This window comes from Chelmon rostratus, chromosome 8 (assembly GCF_017976325.1).
Source record: "Chelmon rostratus isolate fCheRos1 chromosome 8, fCheRos1.pri, whole genome shotgun sequence".
NCBI lineage: Eukaryota > Metazoa > Chordata > Actinopteri > Chaetodontiformes > Chaetodontidae > Chelmon > Chelmon rostratus.
Window position 1 is genome coordinate 3,914,034 of NC_055665.1, and position 20,757 is coordinate 3,934,790.

General features: G+C 41.6%; 2 protein-coding genes across 3 annotated transcripts in view; both read left to right on the forward strand.

The window, feature by feature from the left end:
* Window positions 1-808: 808 nt before the first annotated feature.
* sostdc1a (sclerostin domain containing 1a) lies at window positions 809-3,809 on the forward strand. The gene is made up of 2 exons (XM_041943063.1): window positions 809-1,064; window positions 2,754-3,809. Exons 1-2 carry the CDS (start codon window positions 860-862, stop codon window positions 3,197-3,199), a joined length of 651 nt encoding a protein of 216 aa, XP_041798997.1. The 5' UTR covers window positions 809-859; the 3' UTR covers window positions 3,200-3,809.
* Window positions 3,810-4,689: 880 nt separating this feature from the next.
* The window catches only part of crppa (CDP-L-ribitol pyrophosphorylase A), a 49,309-nt gene continuing 33,241 nt past the window's right edge, over window positions 4,690-20,757 (forward strand). Inside the window, exons 1-6 of one of the 2 annotated variants that reach the window (XM_041942517.1) lie at window positions 4,690-5,029; window positions 8,043-8,331; window positions 11,597-11,746; window positions 18,058-18,162; window positions 19,260-19,305; window positions 20,643-20,740. In XM_041942517.1, coding sequence (XP_041798451.1) covers window positions 4,779-5,029; window positions 8,043-8,331; window positions 11,597-11,746; window positions 18,058-18,162; window positions 19,260-19,305; window positions 20,643-20,740 — 939 coding nt within the window. In that variant the 5' untranslated portion in view covers window positions 4,690-4,778. The remainder of the gene's footprint in view (window positions 5,030-8,042; window positions 8,332-11,596; window positions 11,747-18,057; window positions 18,163-19,259; window positions 19,306-20,642; window positions 20,741-20,757) is intronic. The other variant, XM_041942518.1, reaches the window with a different exon arrangement.

Here is a 20,757-nt window from a genome sequence, read left to right on the forward strand (position 1 = left end):
TATTATCACAATAAGTAAGTTTAAGCAGAATTAATGTCCAGTGGGTGATGATGAAGTGTGTCTGAGATCATCAATAACTTTAATTATAGCTTTACATTGTTGGACGCCTGAAAAATGTTATTGATTGTTCTAATGAGTAAATCTTCTCCTTTTATGTTGCTGTCATATTTCTTAGTGTCAGATATTGAATGGCTGTCTTCAACTTGATGAAAGTTTGTGGAAAACAATGGAAATAAATCCAAGGTTTTATCCCCCACGAAATCTAATATGCTGTATTTTCTGAATATTTGAGAACTATATGTAGAATTCATCGTATATGTTGTTTATTTTATATTTTTGCACTGCTCAACTTATTGTTCAGTCTTCTGTTTTTTTGCCTTTTGTCCTCGTTGAGCCCTTTGTTTTTTTCTGTGCCAGTACTTTGAGTGCAATGTCTAAACCGGAGTCAAATTCCTTGTATATGAACACACACTTGGCCAGTAAAGCTGATTCTGATTCTGACTTTGAAAATGTTGAAAATGAACCAAACCAAAAACCACGTGTTAATAAGCCAATGACTCAAGCATGTAATCCCATCATCATCATCATCATCATCATCATCATCACGGATCGCATCCTCTCCAGCATCCAGGATCAATATTAAACTCAAAATAAATGCCGTGGGCGGGGTTTTCCTACCAGCGGTACTTTCGTGACGACCAATCAGAGCCTCCCTACAGAGACGCACCTGAGTAGCTGCCAAAGCGAGAGGCGGACCGACTGTATAAAACTCCGGCTGCTATTTGAAGCTCATTCAGCATCAGTCCGCTCCTAGTTGGACTTAAATCTCCCCGACGTTCCCCATTTCCCAGGAGCAGCCATGCACCTGAGCGCGTACGAGTCGTGCCATTCCTTGGTCGTACTCTGCATCCTCCTGAGGAGTTGCCAAACCTTCAAGAACGACGCCACGGAGCTCCTGTTCCCGCATGTGAGCGCGCCGGTGCCGGAGCTTCAGAGCAACGTGACCCTGAACCGGGCGCGCAACGGCGGGAGAGGAGCCGGCAGCGCGGCGCACGACAGAGGCGGTGAGTGAGTGCAGTCAGGGTGATTGTGAAGGGACGATAACGTGTGTGTGCTGCTGCAGAGTGACTTTTACTAACCTTATTGTGCTTTGAAAGACTTTAAGGAAGCTGCTCTCCCACTGCTGCAGAATCTTTATCTGATATTATGTCTATTTATCACATTTATTTGCATTATATTTAACAGTCATATGTGAATTCCATCTTTTTAGAATTTGGTCATGGATCACTGTTGTCCATTTGCCCAAGCTCTTCCATGTCCAATTTCCATTGTTTACCTTCTGCTTTACTTGATGTCATCATTCTTCGCTGAAGGTTGCATGCAGCCGAAAGCTCTTGATAAAAGTCATGTTAAAGAGTCAAAGTGTTCACATCAGCATCTCAAAAGAGGCAAATGAAGGGCCTCTTAATCATAATCATCAGCTACACACACCTTAACAAACAAAAAGAGGCTTCATATGTCATCAAAACACTTTCAAATATCACAGCTGCTATTTGCAAAATGTATATCACAAAAACCCAAAATAAACATGAAGTAGCACCACAACAAGGTCGGTGTAAACGTACAGTCTTGCACTGACGTTGTACAGTCAGATTTCTTTTGGATTGTAGTATAACACCCCCCTGATGTCATGCGGTGTCTCTGATGCTGTCGTGACTGCCAGCAGAGGCTGTTTCCCTGCACCGCAGTGAGCTGAGGCAACGCTCAGGTAACACACACCTGGCTGGCCGTCGTCCAGGCAGGGATGAGACTGGGTGTCAGTGCAGCTGAATGGAGGTGTTCTCCCGCGAACAGGAAGCCTCTGATTGTGGCTCGTAGCTCTCCCAGCAGCCGACCGTGAAGGGGGGGGGACACAGAGCCTCGGCCCTGTTCATTCATCAAACTCTGACAGAGAAAGGGGGGGGTGTCACAGAGTTTATGGAGCTGTATGAATGGATCTGAGCTTGGGTTACAGTGGTGGAGGGGAGAGCAGGGGGACAGTGTTTGTAGCCTGCAGCAGAATAACGCTGACAGTCGTAGCTGCTGCACAGACGTAATCCTCCTCCCTGCTACACTGATAAAAAAGGGTTTTCTCCTTTTCATGTGCCATAATTCCTCAACTTTTTGAAGTAGAAAGGTCAACATACTATTGTGCTCCTTCCCTGTGTTCCTGTGACTTGCCAGAGGCTACAAAGAGGCTCATAACCAGTGTAATGTACAGGATAAAGGGCTGAGCTGTAATCTGCACGAGTTATGTGATGTGTAATTCTGTTGTCTCAGTTAGTGCTGAGAAGGATGTTCCGATTCAGAGGTCTTGGGAAGCTAAATGTAGCAGAGCTGCAACAATTTGTGGATTAATCAATTAGTCGAGCAACAAAAACAAAATAGTATAAATGATTTAATTATTTTTTGAAAGAAAAAATACCAAATGTTCTCTAGTTTCAGATTCTCAAGGTGAGGATTTGCATTCATGATAGCTAGCTAAATATTTTGGGGTTTTGGACTGTTGGTCAGACAAAACAAGACATTTGAGTGTTACCTTGCACTGTCGGAAAAAAATAACAGGCTCTATTCACTATTTACTTTAATATTTTATGAGTAATCAATAAAATAATCTGCAGATTAATTGGAAATGAAAACAATTGTTAGTTGCAGCTGTATCTTAACACTGTCAGATTCTTCTGTCTCTCATTTCTCATTGTGTTGCTCCACAGAACGAAGCCAAATTGGATGCAGAGAGCTGAGATCCACGAAGTACATCTCTGACGGCCACTGCACCAGCATCAACCCCATCAAGGAGCTGGTGTGCACTGGCGAGTGTCTCCCAGCTCCAATGCTTCAAAACTGGATCGGCGGCGCCTACGGCAGGAAGCTCTGGGGTCGCCGGAGCAGCAACCAGGACTGGCGGTGTGTCAACGACAAGACCCGCACGCAGCGCATCCAGCTGCAGTGCCAGGACGGCAGCACGAGAACATACAAAATCACCGTGGTCACATCCTGCAAGTGCAAGAGGTACTCGAGGCAGCACAACGAATCGGGCAACAAGTTTGAGGAGCAGGCTCTGACGCCGCCACAGCTCCTGCACAAGCACAAGTCCAAGAGCAAGAGGAGGCTGGGGAAGAACCGGCTGAGCGAGAACTGGCACGAGACTGAACCCTGAGAGCTGGCAGGCATGCAGACTCTTAATCCACATCAACCTGCAGGTGTTTTGTCTCAGTGACGTTGAGACAGGACGTCCAGAGCTGTGGATTATCTCTTAATGGGACTGGGACTTGAGTTAGGTGAAGCTGGTTCCTCACTATGATGGAGCGCTCCAAAGGGCATGCTAAAGACTTTTTTTGACATTTGAATCCATGTGGTTAAAGATAATGTGAACAGAACCGGGGTCTACAGTCTGCAGAGCTTTCTATAACCCTGAGCAAACCCACATTGTCCCAGATGTAGCCATGTGCATGTGTTCCTATATTCTTTTTATATGCAGATGGAGATCTGCAGTCAACTGTTTCGGCACCAACACCACTCAACAACACAAACATCTCAAAAGAATCCTGTGTAAATACTTGTACATATATCAGATTCTTACTTGCCTTTTGAAGTATGGCCATGTGTATAAAATTTTACTATGTAAGATTTATGATGTATGATGTAATATATTTTTGCTGCAATATATAATATGATATGTTCTGTGTCTATAAGTGGCATCAGCATGTGGGTGAAATCTGGAAAAGCTTTTCATCGGCCTGTATTGTTATAACTTTATATGAAATAAATATCACTTTTTATCACATGTATTGTTGTCAGTGGAGACTTTACTATGTATGAACCCACAGTTCATCGTGATAACTATTGCAGAGCGATGCTTCATCTACAGGAGGCCGGCTTTAAAGCTTAAATCAGGCCAATATTCAAGTTTTAGAGAAGAGTTTTACGATTTTGTAATTCAAAAGGCTGGTGCATTTTTAATTCTCGCGAGACTTGGTACTGCGAATTTATTTCTGCAGCGTGAGGGACCCTGAAATCACGCGACAACCTAGCTCTCTGTTAAGAGGAGGTAGCTGCCGATACTTTTCCAAACATGCGTCAAGCATCAACTTGAATTTCACCGGAAATCAAATGCTTCTACTTTTAAAATAGGATCTAAACTAAAACAAACCAAACGCTATTCAAATAGATCAAAACTGTAAAATTATGCTTAGTACAAAATATGTTCTCTACAATTTTCTCAGTCATTCTAATTATATGATCTAATCAACCGGTTCGATAACTATTGATATTTTCTAGGCATATTCTCTACCATTCCGATTTTACCTTTCAGTAGAGTTTCGACCGTCAGAACGGCACAGAAAAGTCATTTTATCGACTTCAAAAGCAATTCAGCTACACATGCATTTGTTTGACAACTGTAGTTTCTATTAGTTTACATTTTTTAACCAAAAATAATAGATGGATGAGGAAGTGTTTTAATTGAATCTGAATAGCTTCTCTTCACGAAAGAACTGAGAAAATAGTTGATCATTTCGTTTCACATTTATGTACCGAAAGAAGGCACTTCAGCCAACCTCGTCTTGAGGGGATTTATTTTGAAAGCATTCGCCGGAAGTACGCCATTTTACTCTAACGGCTTGACAACACTGTTTCCCAAATCTCCATCCACGTTGCCGCTATGTTTCCACCCCGCCCATTATCTTGGAATGTAGGGTTTTGGAAATGACCCGTTGTGACCCCACATCCACAAACCGATGGAGGTTAACCACATCAACATGCAGGGCGATAACTGTGAACCAGAGAGGCCCGCTCATCCCGGGATTTTCCCAACCCGCGAGGCCGGGAAGAGCGACGACCAGCCCGCAGAATGCAGCGTGGACTTCCCGGTGTCTGTGGTCCTCCCTGCCGGCGGCACCGGTGAGAGAACCGGGCTACAGACACCGAAACAGTTCTGCTCGTTTCTGGGTCGGCCGCTCATAAGCTACACTATCCAGGCTTTCGAGAGGTAGGAAAAGATGGAGGTAGTCAGTTGTCATAAGTAAGGTGTCATAATGTCTGTTTGTGGAGATATGCAGGTACAGGTAGAGTGAGGGAAGTAAACGCCTCACGGTCACTTCACTTCCTCTGACGGTCAATGTGTCTGTGCAGGTATCTGAATCACCAACTCAGTACTCGAGTATTTTCAACTTTACACTTTTCCTTCACTACTCTCTCAAAAGGGCATATTGTAGCTGCTCCAGTGGAGGAAAGTAACTAAATGCATTTACTCAAGTACTGTTCTTAAGTACAATTTTGATGTAATTGTATTTGACTTGATGTGCTACTTTAGACCTCTGCCCCACCACAATTCAGAGAAAAATATTCTACATTTTCATTTAAATACATTCATTTAACACCTTTAGTTACTAGTTACTTTGCAGAGTTAGTTTAATAATAAAAAAAATGATCATCAAATAAATTATGAGGGAATATTATAGATTAAGATAGAACTTAATTAATCTCTGACTGGAAATTCACAAACTACCCACCAGATAAAGTACATAAAGTTATTAAGATGAACCCTGTCTTTACTAGCTTTAACATTAAAGTGATGTACACATTAATGCATCAGTAATTATAAACCTATGATATAATATACATTATTCTGAAATGGGCCAGTCACAGTCGGTTCATTGAAAGTACAGAGAAAAATACATAGCCCTTGTTGTATCTCATCAAGCAGATCTGATTCTACAGGCGATTGTAAGATGTCCAGACCATGCACCATAGATTTACATTCAACAGAATTCAGCAGCAGCGGCTTGAAGAAGAAGGCACCCCTGTTATCAATGGACTAATTCAGTCTAAAGTGTTTATAGATGCATATTCCAGACTGTCTCTGACCACAGAGGAAAGCCATGAGATGTGGCTGAAAGCTTTGGAAAGTAAAGGGATCCTCACGATGAGAAGTGTTTATTCCTGTTTCAAATGGCCACATGCTACGAAAGCAGCTCGATGAGATAAATTGTTCAGAGCTAATGTTGCATCCTTTTGGCCCTTCTCTTCTTAAAGGCGTTCATGGTGTTGCACTTAGTTTTACACACAAAAAGTAACAGAAGTTGCTGCTTGAAGAATGAAGAGCGTTTGAGAGAGAAGTTCAGACCTGTTTTCTCACCTCAGTGCTGTTTTGTTAAATACAAAACATCGGAAATGTGTCAGGGAGGAGGTTTCAGACACTCTTTGCTGCCTCAAAGCACTTTTCCATGGGTAGAAAACTGTTTGCCTGCAGATTATCAAGAGTAGCTTGGAGAGTGTTTCTGCAAAGACATGTTGTGTTCAATTCTTCAGTGCCGTGAGAAGCACAATATCAGAAAAGAAACAATTTACAGACGAAAGAACCAGATGGAAATGTTTGTCTTTGGCTCATCCAGAAAATTCAACACCCAACAAATCAAGGTACTTCATCATACTGATGCACAACTCATATGAAAATTCAATATTTCCACATACCAGTTCTGCTGATTTATTGTCCACAATGGCCTAACACACCCAGAGACATTAAAATGATAGCTACCAGGCTGAAGCTCTTAATGGTTTACACATTTATATCCTCTTGCAGTGTAGTATTCACCAGCAGGTGAACCTCTGAAGCACACCGTGTGGCTTTGTGAAGTGAAAATCAGCCTCACTTCCTCACTTCCTTGAATGCAGATATTCTATTTATCACATTTTGGTGTTGCCAGAGGATTTGAGTCTTTCCTCCACGACTGGAGGAAAGACAGAAATATTGTCTTCAGATTTCAGGCTCCATAACAGTGAAGAGAAGGTGGATGTTTACACTGTGTTGTGATCACTGCCTGACCTTCATTACAACAATACCATAACAACCGGTGTTTATAATCAGACGTGTCTCCTCTTAGCTTGTTCTCAGTGTTTACGTGTTGTGAGGAAATGAGTGCAGCAACATCCTGGGGACTAGAGGGCAGGGGGAGATGCTGCCTGTGTGGCCCCAGTGATTACAGAGAGGCTCCCAGGGGAGGAGGGTCAAAGGTCATCAGGGTCAGATCCACAATCCAAGCGTGATCATTCAGAAGTTCGGATATATTTGAATTAGCACAGATGTTATCATACTGGTGGTAGAGCTGATTATTTTCATTATTGATTAATCTGCTGATTATTTTCATGATTAATCATTAGCTCTATAAAATGGCAAGAAGTTGTGAAAAATGCTTGTCACAATTTCCCAGAGCCCAAAGTGACGTCTTCAGATTGCTCCTTTTGTCCAACTAGCAGTACAAAACTCCAAAACTCTTCGTTTGCCATCATGAAGGACAAAGAAAAGCATCAAATCCTGAAATTTAAGAAGTTAGAACCAGCAAAAATGACTGAAACGATGAATCAGTTATCCAAATAGTAGACTCACCGTTGCCTCTTTAATTTTTGGAACTTATTTTGCACAGTTTTGATATCAGCAGGGATAATAATAACAAAACGTTCTTTTAAAGCAGCTACTTCTCAGTGCTGAAAAGGTCAGTTAACAATATCAATAATTTGATTATTTAAGTAATTTGTGAAAGGAATTGTTCAACATTTTGGGAAATGCAGTCGTTTGCTTTCTTGCTGAGAGTTAGATGACAAGACTGATAGCAGTCTCATGTCTTTATGCTAAATCCTATTAGCTTAGCAGAGAGACTGAAGGCAGAAGGAAGCTGCTCACACAACCACAACTTGTCATTTTAACTCTTCATGTTCCGTTTTGTACTTTTTTTGTCTTAATCTTCTCAAAGTTTCATCTTTTTGTGGGTTTTGGGCTGTTGGGTCGTCCAACACAAACAATCTGAAGACGTCACTTTGCACTCTGGGAGATTTTCACGAGCATTTTTCAACGTCCTCCAGATTAAACAAGCAAACACTGATCAGATAAATCGATAAATTGCAGCCCTAATAAGAAGCTCTGGGTGAGTGTTGTGTTCTGCTGTCTTCCCTGTCCTTTCTGACTTCTCACCTTACCAAACAGACTTGGCTGTGTGTTCTCGCAGGGTGTCATGGATCCAGACCATTGTGGTGGTTGTTGCCAAAGAAAACGTGGACCTGATGACGGACATCATCCAGCGCTTCCAGCACAGGAAGGTTCGAGTGGTGCCAGGCGGCTCAACTCGTCACAGGTCGATATGTAACGGGGTCCTGGCTCTGGGCGAGGAGGAGGAAGAGGAGGAGGAGAGGCCGGCGGCTGACAGACCAAAGGTGGTCATCATCCACGATGCCGTGCGGCCTTTTGTGGAGGAGGACTTTCTGTACAAGATAGCCATGGCAGCCAAAGAACAAGGGGTCAGTATGAAAAAAGCTGTTCAAACTAAAACATTTGGGTATTTGGGATCACAGTAGAAAATAGAAATCACTCCAATGTGTTTGAACTGTGTTTCTTCCTTTATGTCTGTTTATTTGGTCAAGTTAGAACTTATGTACCAAATACATGAGAGATGAAGCGATTTATTACTATTAGAATCGTGTCATCAGAAATGGTTGAGAAATTCATCATCTTAATCAGCAGCTATTCTAATCACAGATCAATGATTTCAATAATTTTTCAAGCAAAAACAAACATTCTTTGGTTGCAGCTGTTCAAATTGAAGATTTGTCTGATATAGGCCTGCTACTGACAATTATTTTTTAATTATCAATTAATCTGCCCATTATTTTCTTGACTGATTAATTTTCTGGTCTATAAAACATGAGAAAATAGTGAAAATATTCCTCCCAGTTCATCAGACTCCAACTTGACGTCCTCAAATGTCTAATTTTGTCCAACTGAAAGTCTAAAACCACAAAACATCCAATTTACTATCCTGTAAAAGCAGTAAAACTTCACATTTAAGAAGCTCCGACCACCAAAGGTTTGGAATTTGTCAGCAAAAATCACTCATGAGATGATCTTCCTGTCGATTGGCTAATTGATTAATTGTTATTAAATCATTGCAGCTCTATTGTTATGTAATATTAAACTTAGGTTGAAGACTGTTGAACTCTGGGAAACTGGGATGTACATTTTTCACTGTTATCAGGTGTTTTATAGAGCCAGCAAGAATATGATTAACTTATAAAAGTCTTTTTAAAGTAATGTGCTAGCTGCAGCCTCCTACAAGACAAACAAGTCAAGTGTGTTTATAAAACGCAGTCAGGAGAGGATTGAATTCTGTCAGGAATCAGTGGAAATGGGCCTTTGCTCACTGAAAAATAGCCTTTCTGTCATGAGGAAAAGTTCAAAGCTAAATGTAAATGTCACAACTTGGAAATGATCAAAATGAAAATTATCTCCAAAGCTCTCGTCATAAATATGACTTGAAGATGTGTAACCTCTATGGCCTGTCAGTTTTTCCAGTAGCACATAAAGGCAGGATGTGTCTATTTCCAAGAGTGCAGCAGTTCAGAGACAGATCGTAATCCCTCTACAAATAGAGAAAACAACCCCAAAATGCCAGCGGTTCTTCATGCTTGGACAGCGTGGTGCAGCTAATTTAATCCACTGTAGCTCATCTCTTCATGTGATTTTAGCTGAAAACCAGAGAAGGTCAATTACAGTGCGGAGTGTAAACAGATCCATCATGTTTAGCTGCAGTCACAGCTGCTGGAATCAAACCGTTCACCTGGTGGGATGACCGCTGACCAAAAGCCACACGTGACTTTTGTTTGTGCGCCCTGCAGTGTGAACATAAACAAACCAAACGGTAAAATATAACAAAGTCAAATTTTTCCAGTCGGGTTCAGACCAAAGAAGACAAACAGCGCTTGTGATCACACCTTCACTTTGCCCCTTCGCACACAAGGTCTGCCTGTCTTTTCACAAACTGTTCGTCAGATTGACAGGTCCATCGCTCCCGGTGGTACGGCTCGTTTATTTCGCCGGTGATCGATGGAGAACATTTGGGCCGCAGTGACGAACGCGCTCGCAGATTGATCTCACGATGATTCATGGCCGACACTCGGAGAGAACTTTGTTGAATGCAGGTCACACAGGTTGTGAAGAAAGCAAGCCCTGACAGAAGGCCAACATTTATGGTGTGTTTCAGAGTGTGTGTGTGTGTGTGTGATGAACTCTCACAACAGGCGGTCTGGTCTTCATTATCTTGCCAGCATCCACGCTCATGGCAGGAAGCCCGTCTCCACTGAGAAGCAGCAGATTAATTTTGATTTTAACAGCATGTGTAACATGCAGAACACATGTTTGCTTTCCTTTCATTTACTCGACGTTTCTCTCGCACTCGCTCGCTGACTCTCTACTCCTGGAAACTGCCTTCTATCATGCTATAGCGAGGTGAAAATATTATCTCAGAAATGCTGATTATTTTGAATTTCCAAGGGAGGAGAGGTGCAAGCAGTGCACGCTCCAGATGTGCTGGTTAAGATGGATTTATTGTTGCTCTGGAATATGGCTGCTGACTCACAGTACGATCAGAGAAACGTTCTGAAAAGAAAAGAAAAGAAAAATCATAACTCAAGGTCCACTTGTTATTCCAGCAGCATCTCATGAGCCTCATTCATTCATGAAGTGATAATCATGATTTTTAATCTTGAATATACGAAAGCTTTTACATCTTATGTCAACATTGTGATCATGTCATCTACGGCGGACGTCCGAAGTGAGAAGAGGTGTCTCCATGAGGCTTGTGACGGCGCTGTACGCGGTGGTTTTGGTGTCAGCTGGTGGAGAAGTTCCACAGCTGACAGTGCAGATGTTTGCTCTGACAACAAACAGCGACTCTGAATGTGACAGACTGTGATTTCAGAGCTTACCAGGACCTTTGATTTTCCTCCAGAGGTTTTTCTGTCTAACTGTGCGTCTGTGTAGTGGCAGACGTTCGGTGAAATTTATGCATTTTGAAGCTGATTCGATGCACGTTCGCCTCATTTCATGCTGCCCTGCGTGTCTGATCACTTCTGTTTATGTCTGTTCTACGATTTTAAATGTGTTCCACCTCTAAGTGTCACTGCAGCATTCACCACATTCACTTCAGGAACTGGGGTTTGTGCTTTGGAAAATCTTTTGATCTTCATTTTATTGAAAATAATCCCGTCTAGACATTTTTATAAGGCTGCTTTCACCATCGATTAATCAGACCATTATTTTCTCATTTAATTGATTATTTTTTTGGTCTGTAAAATGGTTGAAAATGTCCATCAGTGTTTCTCAAAGTCCAAGATCATGTCCTCAAATGGCTTGTTTTGTCCACAACCAAGATAAATACAGTTTACTGACATAGAGGAGTGAAGAAACTGAAAATATCCACACGTAAGAAGCTGGAATCAGAGAATTTATAAAATCAGAATAGTTAATGATTCATTGATAGTTGACAGCTTATTAAAAAGTCATTGCAGCTGTACATTTTTGCTCTTGTCTGTATTTTTACATGAATCTGCTTGCAAAATAAACCAATTTGCTAAGATTATTTCATGTTTTGCTTATTGTTGAGAGCAGCTTTAGGAGTTATTACACTCTTGACAGATCTTGTCTAATTTCTCTCTGAGAGATTCAGAACTCTAAGATTGTATTCAAAACAAACACGAAAAACTGAAATGGTTTTGTTTTTTGTTTCAGGCAGCAGGAGCCATCCGACCTCTTGTTTCCACGGTGATAGCCACCACATCTGAGGGTTACCTGGATCACTCTCTGGAGCGAGCCAAGTACAGAGCCAGCGAGATGCCTCAGGGATTCACATATGATGTCATCTATCAAGCCTATCAGAGGGTAGAGTCTGTTCTTTAATTCACCTTTAACAAACGTGTGGGCGCTCCCATGTTGAGAATGTGGGTTGATGGATCTGCTGGACTGTTTGGAAAAATGTTCTTTGCACTTCGATGGTGCTCAACATGTCAGAGAGTTTTGCAACTTAAGTCCATAACTCCTTAGTTAAAAAAAAAATGTTGACATAGCAACAGCAAGTGATGCTCTGTGAGTTTTATTTTACTTTACTTATACTGAACTTTTCAGGACTGCAATGAGGTAAATGAAATCAGACACTTAAAAATAAGACAATTAAAAATGGAATAACATACCCAACAGTAATGTCAGATTAAAGTAAAAATAATAATGATTAAACAGAAAGACATGTTGGAAATAAAACAGTGTTTTAGCATCAATAAAAAGCTTCTTTTAAAAGATAAGCTTTGATGTCCCTGATTCTTCAGCCTCAGGTCTTCAGGTGGTGAGTTCCAGACCTGAGGGGCCCTGGCTGTTAAACCAGGCTGCCTTTAACGTTTTGAACTGGGACTTAACGACAACCAGCACAGCCCTGCCTGAGCATCTGAGGCTGCACTCTGGCTAACACTAGCAGCACTTCAGTAATATCAGTGCAGAGAGGTTAAACAGGGCTGATATGATCCTGTCTGTATTTGTCCTGTATATGTGAAAAAGCGAGCAACTGTGTTTTGTACTAGCTGAAGGCATGAGGTAGTTTTTTGGCTTAACCCTGAATACAATGAATTACACTAATCTAACCAGGATGATGCAAACAAAACATGAATGACCTTCACGAGATCAGGTCGAGAGAGAAAACAAGATTTCTGAGATGCTCCTCAGTCGATAACAACATGATTGAACCTTGTTTTTCAAATGCAAGGTCACTGTCAGATATTACACCCAGGTTTTTGGCTGCAGGTTTGACATTTCGAGACCGAGAGCCAAGATGTTGTAAACGTGGGATCAACTTTGGAGGACCGAAAATAATGATTTCAGATTTGTTTTCGTTTAGATGGAGAAAGTTTCGGGACATCAAGCACTTTTCTTCTTGAAAAACTGATGGAAGTTGTCTTGCTCGCTGGTTTTTATTGGGACATATGCTATATTGTCTGTTTATGTAACAGTATGATGTTTGCCAGTGGCAGCAACAAGGGGCCGAGGATGGAGCCTTGGAGTCAGAGTAAGAGGTTCGAGGCTGCAGAGAGCACTTTATCAGTGTAATTGAAATGTAACGCACAGTTTTAAAAGGTTGATTGCAGTTTGTCTCTCTTGTGGCAGTTGTCCACATCATCATTTGTGATAAGCTGTTAATGAGGCTAGCAGTCTCTTTGTCCTGTTTCCTCAAACGTAATTAATGGCACAGTAATGTCATTTACCGATATAATTTACTACCTCTGCCAACGAGGTTATGTTTTTGGTTTGGTCTGTCAGCAAGATTAAGGAAAAACTTTCGAAGTTTTTCTCGCGATAACATTGTGAAAAGGGCACTTGACTTTGGCAGAGTAGATGCAATACATCTTAAAATCCAGTAGATGGCAGTAAAGCTAAATACTGGCTAAATATATTAAATATATTGTAGCAATACGATATGCAAAATCTGCTTCTTATTCTTTTTTTTTTTTTTTTTTTTTTTTCCTTTTTCGTTATACATACGGGCTGCATGGTGGCTCGGTGGTTAGCAGCGTCGCCTCGCCTAACAGCTAGAAGATCCCCGGTTCGGTCCTGCCTGGGATCTTTCTGTGTGGAGTTTGCATGTTCTCCCTGTGCAGCGTGGGTTTTCACCGGGTTCTCCGGCTTCCTCCCACAGTCCAAAAACATGCTGAGGTTAATTGATAATTCTAAATTGCCCCTAGGTGTGAATGAGTGGTGTGCTTGGTTGTCTGTCTATATGTGTAGCCCTGTGGTAGGCTGGCGACCTGCCCAGGGTGTCCCCTGCCTTCGCCCGAGAGACGGCTGGGATAGGCTCCAACCCCCTCCATGACCCTGCAAAGGATTCAGCGGTGTATAGATAATGGATGGATGGATGGATGGATGGATGTTATACATACATTAAAAAAGTGTTGTATTATCAAACTGTCACTACTTAACAGATCATTCTGTGTAACTGAAGAGGTCAAGCAGCAATCCAGGATTTGTCCAGAGCACACGTAGCCTAATTTTCTAATTTTCTTTCGTGATTTCTAAAACAGCCACATTTGTGAAAACAACTCTCAGGACGGACAAATCAAGTTCTGCAGGCATGTTCTGCTTACTCCTGGTGTCAAATAGTTGCACAAAAAAGCCTCTCGAACCTAATGAAATGGTTGAGATTTATGCTCTAAGAACTACACCACTTAGATGACAAAGGTCGTCATGACTCTCATACATCATAACAGGCCTTTACAGTCCTTCATTGTTCAGCTGATGTGCCAGAACCTGCAGGGTGTCACTGTGAAGAGCGTGTGGCGTGGGTGCTATCGCTTTCACTCGGCCTCTGCTACGTCTGGGAAAGAAATAATGCATTAATATATTCTGCCACACAGAAGATTAGTCTGTGGAACAAAAGTGAACAAAGGCTCGGTTGGAAAAACGCTGAAAGAGCACTGAAATTACATGGCACATTTAGGTGGATTCGGATTAGTAATCACAGCAGTTGAGTGCGTTTTAATATGTGTACCTGAAAAATGGAAAGAATTTATCCGCTGACATGAACCATAAATGTGTTGATTCTCCCTGAAAGCAGGGGCTTATTGCAAAGACTTGGCAGGCAAATCCAGGCCAACTTAATGTGAAATTTAAGTTGCAGGAGTTGACCTTATTTATTTTTCAGACACTTTTAGTTTGCTATTTCAACCCTGACTCCATTAGATGGTTCTTCTGATACCCACGATTTTGAAGGACGCAGCAAACTTTGAGCTAAGAGATGAAGTATGCCTCCAATTGGAGTCCCATTTGTCTGCAGTTATTTTTATTCCTGGCACATATAGCCCTTCAGATTGCTCAGAGAGCCCTGTTGGCTTTGGCGTTGGCCATGTCAGAAAATGAGCTCACATTTGTGCCGCAGTGTCAAGGCCAGTCAGGTTGCAGAAATTAAGACAAAGTGCGGAGGTCTCTGGAGGAAAAGAGGTTTGGAGTGGTTGTTGTTCTCCTCCTCTTCGATCTTTCAAAAGATTGGGGAAGTGTCAGGTTAGGACTGTAGGACATGCTCATGAAATATCTGAGAGCTGCACATTTGTATCTTGACATCCATTGAGAGGAGAAGAACTTAGGGCTGAAAAGACAAAGGGGGAGACACTTTATCCAGTCCCCAGTGAAAGCTTTTGTACAGGGAGAAAATGCTAAAGGTTAAATTACCTCAAGACCGAGAGCGTATTTCTGCTGTAATTTCTCTGTTCTGTTCCATAGTCCCTGGAATAAAAGACCCCTCTCTTTTATAGCTCGATAAAATATTACTCAGGTATAATCTCAGGTGGCACGGACGTGTCTTTGTAGTCCTGACTGTATTTTAAACCAAATGAGCTCATTGCCTCAATCCAAACTTCATGTGATCTACACGAGCTGAGCTTTCCCAGCTGTGAGTCAGTGTAAGAAGCAAAAAATACAATTTTCATTGGCAAATAAAGTATATGACCTAATCCTAATTAAGATTAGTTCAGGAAGAAAAATGACAGTCAGCAACAATTACGCAAGTGCAAATAATGAGAGCTGGCTGTCGCTTTGCAACACTGGTTCCAACCCAACACTTGAGCTTTGGTACCAATACTAAAAGAATACTTTTTCTTATTTTCTTATGCTCTGATCAATATTTCCAGAACATAGTGGAGCATTTAGCAGCTGAAGAGCCAGATATTTTTCTTAGGAGTTGGTGGAGACCAAAACAGAGCTAAAAGAGAGTGAATACAAGATTATGACAGACACATGACTCCAAATGAATGCTGATGTTTCTCTGTATTTGCTGGATGTAGTATTAAGCTACTACTACTTTTTTTACATTACTTTTCAGTGCATCAGAGGGGCCTCTGGCAAGACCTTTGCTTGAAGCTGCACTGATCAATGTTTTTATACACAAGAAGAGTATGTATAGATATATAGACAATATAGACAATTAGCAACTAGCTGGTGAACATAGTGAAGTATTTAGCAGCAAAATGTATCTAGCAGATACTTCCTTCAGGAGAATATGAATAGTGGACTTGCATGTAGCTCCCCTCAGCTAGCCAAAAACTCAAATAATTTAGCTTTGAGTAAAATAATTATTATAATTAACAACACGATTTAGATCAGGAAATTGTTCATCAAAGAATAAGTAAACAAGACTACAAATCTCATCCACATCCCAGGTTTTGATATTCAGTGCTACAGACAGGTTTTTGTCAGTACTCATGAAGTATTGTGGTTTTAGACCCGGCCCTGCAGACAGCAGGACTCCACATTTACATTTTCAGTTTTTACCCCCTCAAGACCTGAACATGTCAGTGAAATCAGAGTTTTATTTACCTTTCACATGAAATATTGTACTCCAGGTGAAAACCGAGTAGACATTATTGTGCACAACTTCTCTAATTGGACCCGGGACTCAAACATAAACATGCACATCCAGATTTGCTCTCACCCGAAATTAATTCAAATCTAATGAGCTCAATTAGACATTTGATGTCTTTTGGCTCAGTATTTCCTATGTTGTCAGATTATTTTAGCATTCCCTCAAAAGGGGTTTGACCTGCGCAGAAGGATTTTTCACAGCTTTTGTATTTATTTTTTCCTTTCCAAAGTGACATTCAGCTGATTATGACAGACCTGCCCGTCTTCCCTTTCGTAGCATTTGCAGTCGCAGTCACGCATGTTTTTGTCTAACAGGTAACGCATTTCATTTAGCTGTTTTTCAAAGTCAGCATGAAATTTGCATGTTTTTACTTACTAATGAGCCTTGGAACTGATACTGTTACCATTCCCACCAGACTTTTTTCCATTTCTCACGTTTGCAAGAACAGCCATTTGTGCAGCATTGACAGTTAAATGAGGAAACACATCAAAACGGCCCGAAGAAACCAAAGTTCCTATAGATAGATAAGAGTGCTACAGGGCCAACAGTCCATCAGCCAAAGAAAACAGCATCCTCTGAGGTGTCTGCTGAAAAATGTGGTGACGGCAGCATCGTGTTATGGGCCTGTTTCTCTTCTGTTCAAACACCGGCTCTGATCACGATACAGACAGACAGGCTTCAGGTTATTTCATCTCTCAAGGAGGCGGCCATATGTTGGACAGAACCAAATTATCTTAGGAATGCCTGGACAACAGAAGAGCTGAACAATTGGCAAATCAGAGACTCGGTTGTTCCGTAGTACAGAAGTTCAGACTTTACCCCCTTTATGCAAAAAATTTCAAAGCCTGAATTTTCTGAGCACATTCATTGTCTCCAGACGATGAACCCTCTCCACTGTGGACTCTTCATGAGGTTTTCGCTTGCAGCATCCTCAGGCCAAAATCTCGAATTTTGCATGCATGATATCTCATAATAAATCTTAAACTTTAACCCCTGTGTGGTGCCCCTGTGGCATGAGGAGTGTTCTGGCCTGAATCTATTGGCTCTAAGAATTCAGCTAGAGTTGAGTGGGATTGCAATATCGGTTGGTCTGTTGGTTGTCAATCCGTCCAATACCTACAGACTGAAATATCTCTGCTACTGGATGAATCATGAGACATTTATGGTCCCCAGAGGATGAATCCTACTGACCTTGGTGATCCACTGACTGTCTCTAGAGCCACCATGAGGTTGATATTTGTGGTTTTGAGTGAAATTTCTCAACAAGTGTTGGCTTAATTGCCATTAAAAAATTAGGTGCATTCATGGTCTCCCTCATGATGAGTTAACGTTCATTCAACCACTTCCCAGCTAACGTTACCATTTGATAGTGTTAATACCTGAGGAAAGGTTTAAATTATTTTCAGAGCACATCTCAGACACGTTTAAGCCTGGAAGTAAAACACACTGGATGTGTTCAAGCCAGCTAACATTAGTTGTTGTCTAATGTGTCATCAAAGATGTTGCTTGGCCTTGAAATATGGCCCAATGTCTATGTGGATTTTCACTGTCTGTTGTCTTTTCAATTGCTGATAACTGGGAAGCAGTGAAATGATAACGATTTGTTAGATTCCCTAATAGTCGCCACATACAGTATATACTTCCTGTATATGTATATAAGAGGGTATGCAGTTGGTCGCAGCCATTGGTGCAGCTCCAACACACAGCTACAACACAGTGTACCAGTTCCACTGAGTGGAAATAAGTTGTTGTTAGCAATTGTCCACTGTCACTTCTCTCCGTTGTGTCCCCTCTGCAGTGCAGTGAGTCAGACTTTGAGTTTGGCACCGAGTGTCTCCATCTGGCTCTGCAGTACTGTGGCACCAATGCCAAGCTCATCCAGGGTCCGCCAACACTGTGGAAGGTGAGCTCGCCAGGGGCCTGGTTTGGGTTGGGGATTGAGGATTTTGGCTCGCACAGCTGTGTGCCCGCTGCTGATTTATCATATGGGCACAAACAAAGCTCATGGATCGAAAGTGAGGGGTGCTGGCAAAAGAGGAAGCCCTAAGATATTGAATGTGACATCCTTGATTAGCATATAGCAATTAGCTTAAATGTAAATGCTCTGTGCTGAACCCTCTATCAGATCATGTAACGTTTTGCCTTTAACAGCTAGTTCACCCCAGTTGTAAAGGGACATGTTTTTTAGTTAGACGTAGTGTTATCTAGCCAGGAGGTTTTATGTGCTGAAGTTTTGAGTTTTCTTTCTTACCCCATCATAATGAACTCGGACAGAGTTTTGTTTGTGCATTGAAGAAGGGCATATCAGTAACATTTGAAAAACAACTTGTCTTTCCAGCAGCAACGCCACGGTCGCTTTGGATAATTCAGAGCGGTATTTCCCCACCTCTTACTTTTGATAAATAGAAAGTCATGACCCCACACCACAGGTTAGGGTTCATGAGTTGTGATTTTTCCCTTCTTCTCTTTCTACCAAATACTTCCAGGATGGATGGAGCCACAGCAGCTAAATCAGTAACTAAACATCACCTTTGCACACTTCTGTATGAGTTTGCTGCTTCTAAAGGAACCAAGAAGATTAACAAGCTTCGTCCAATAATGATTCAAGATCGGCATTTCACACACTATTTTCCATACAGGAAAAAACATCATGTTGTCGTTTCAGCACCGCAAACTAGTAGCTCAGTCTGGCTCAGTGGAACCACTGATGGAGAGTAACTGGGACACTGTTTGCGGTATCGTGACGCTTTGCTGTTGAGTCTTTCACATTTTGTTTTTTAATGTTTTGAAGCACCCAAATGAAATTCCATTCACCTTCAGTGTATTTGGGTAGTGGGTTGTTTTTCAGAGGCGGATATCTCAAAATCTTGGCACATCAAACCAAAACTCTCTGCATGACCAGACGCCTCTATAGTCAACATGTTTGGGTTTTTTTTTTTTTTGCTTGTTTTCGTAATTTTGGTGAAATTATCCTTTAATGCCAAATTATGTGTCCTCCAGGTAACCTACAAAAAGGATTTGGCTGCTGCAGAATCCATTATAAAAGGTGAGCTACCTTCTGTGTACATAATTTCCTGTATGTACTGTGTGAAGTAGATCTTTTCATCGTCTCATCTTACATACACACATGAAGAATCCATGTAGGCATGTTTCCATGGAGGGCGGGAGGCAGTAGCTCTCTCAGGCAGGTTAAAAGCTCAGAAATGAACAGTGTTAGAGTTTTTGTCTGTCTTTAGCGGCAGGTTAGAGTTAGACTTGAATAGAATGAACCAAAATGGCCTCTCACTGACATTCTTTGTAGCATTGTTGGAACAGGGCGGCTGGAAGCAGCCTGTGAATACAACACAGAGCAAGTCAGCACAAGACAGACTATCACAATCAGAAAAATGGAAATAAACACAGGCCTGTGTCTCACCCCGTCAGCACCTGGACCAACAGTTACCTGTTTGATGATGACATAAGGTGCACAGTGATTATTCCCAGAGCCTCTGATGTGAATGAATTCATTGTGTTTTCCAGAGAGCACGTGGAGGAAAGTTCTCACATCTGTCAGTGTGACAAACTGTCGAGTGTTTCAGTTTGTGTGTGTTTGTGTTTCTGTGTGCTCATGCATACTTGCATACACACCACACACCACGAGATCTGTGTGTGTGTGGCTGTGTGTATCCAGGCTAGTGTGTGTTTGCGTGGACGCTTATGATCGATTTTTCAGTGAGGCCGTCGTACTGGACGTTTTTGCTGCAGCGCCTGTGATGAGTTGATGTTTTCACATCATTCGACTTGCTCATCATAACTCAACGTCACTGACATGGTTTTATTTTTGACCAGGAACTTAGAATGTAGCCATAGAGTTGAAAAACAGCAACTTCTGGTGCCACTGGTTTCGGTTTTATTTTGAATTGGAGTCCAACAGTATGAGATATGAGAAAATATGTCATATTTACCTAATATGTTGGTTTCGCAGTATCATACGGTATTACACAATTCTCATTATTATTGTCACTTACAGTAACCCATAAAGAATGAAAACAGAAGGGCTTTTTTGGTTAAACACTTTATAGAATTTCACAAAATATGATTTCCTATATTTTTAAACTGATATGGCAGAATTCAATATGTTGTTTTAATAACGCCAATATGGTAGAATTCAGTACTTTAGATAAGCAAATGTACATAACCCCTCTGTCATACATTTTGATATTTATTTATTCGTTTTAAATAATGAGAACTTCCTCAAAGACAATACTGATGGTGAGGATGTATTCAGTTCATCACTCGTGTGGAGCCTCTCCAGTGGACGTCTACTGATGGCACCACACTAAGTGTTTGTTTGTGCTCATGCAGGTGAACTCTCTCACAGGATCACTTGTCTTTCTCCTTCAGAGACTCTGTCGCGGTCGGCCTGTGTTCTCACAGGTGGATCTGCCCGAGCCCTGGCGCTGGCGGACGCCCTCCAGAAGGCCGTCGGAGCGCTCGGCATGGTAAGAGTGTGACAGTC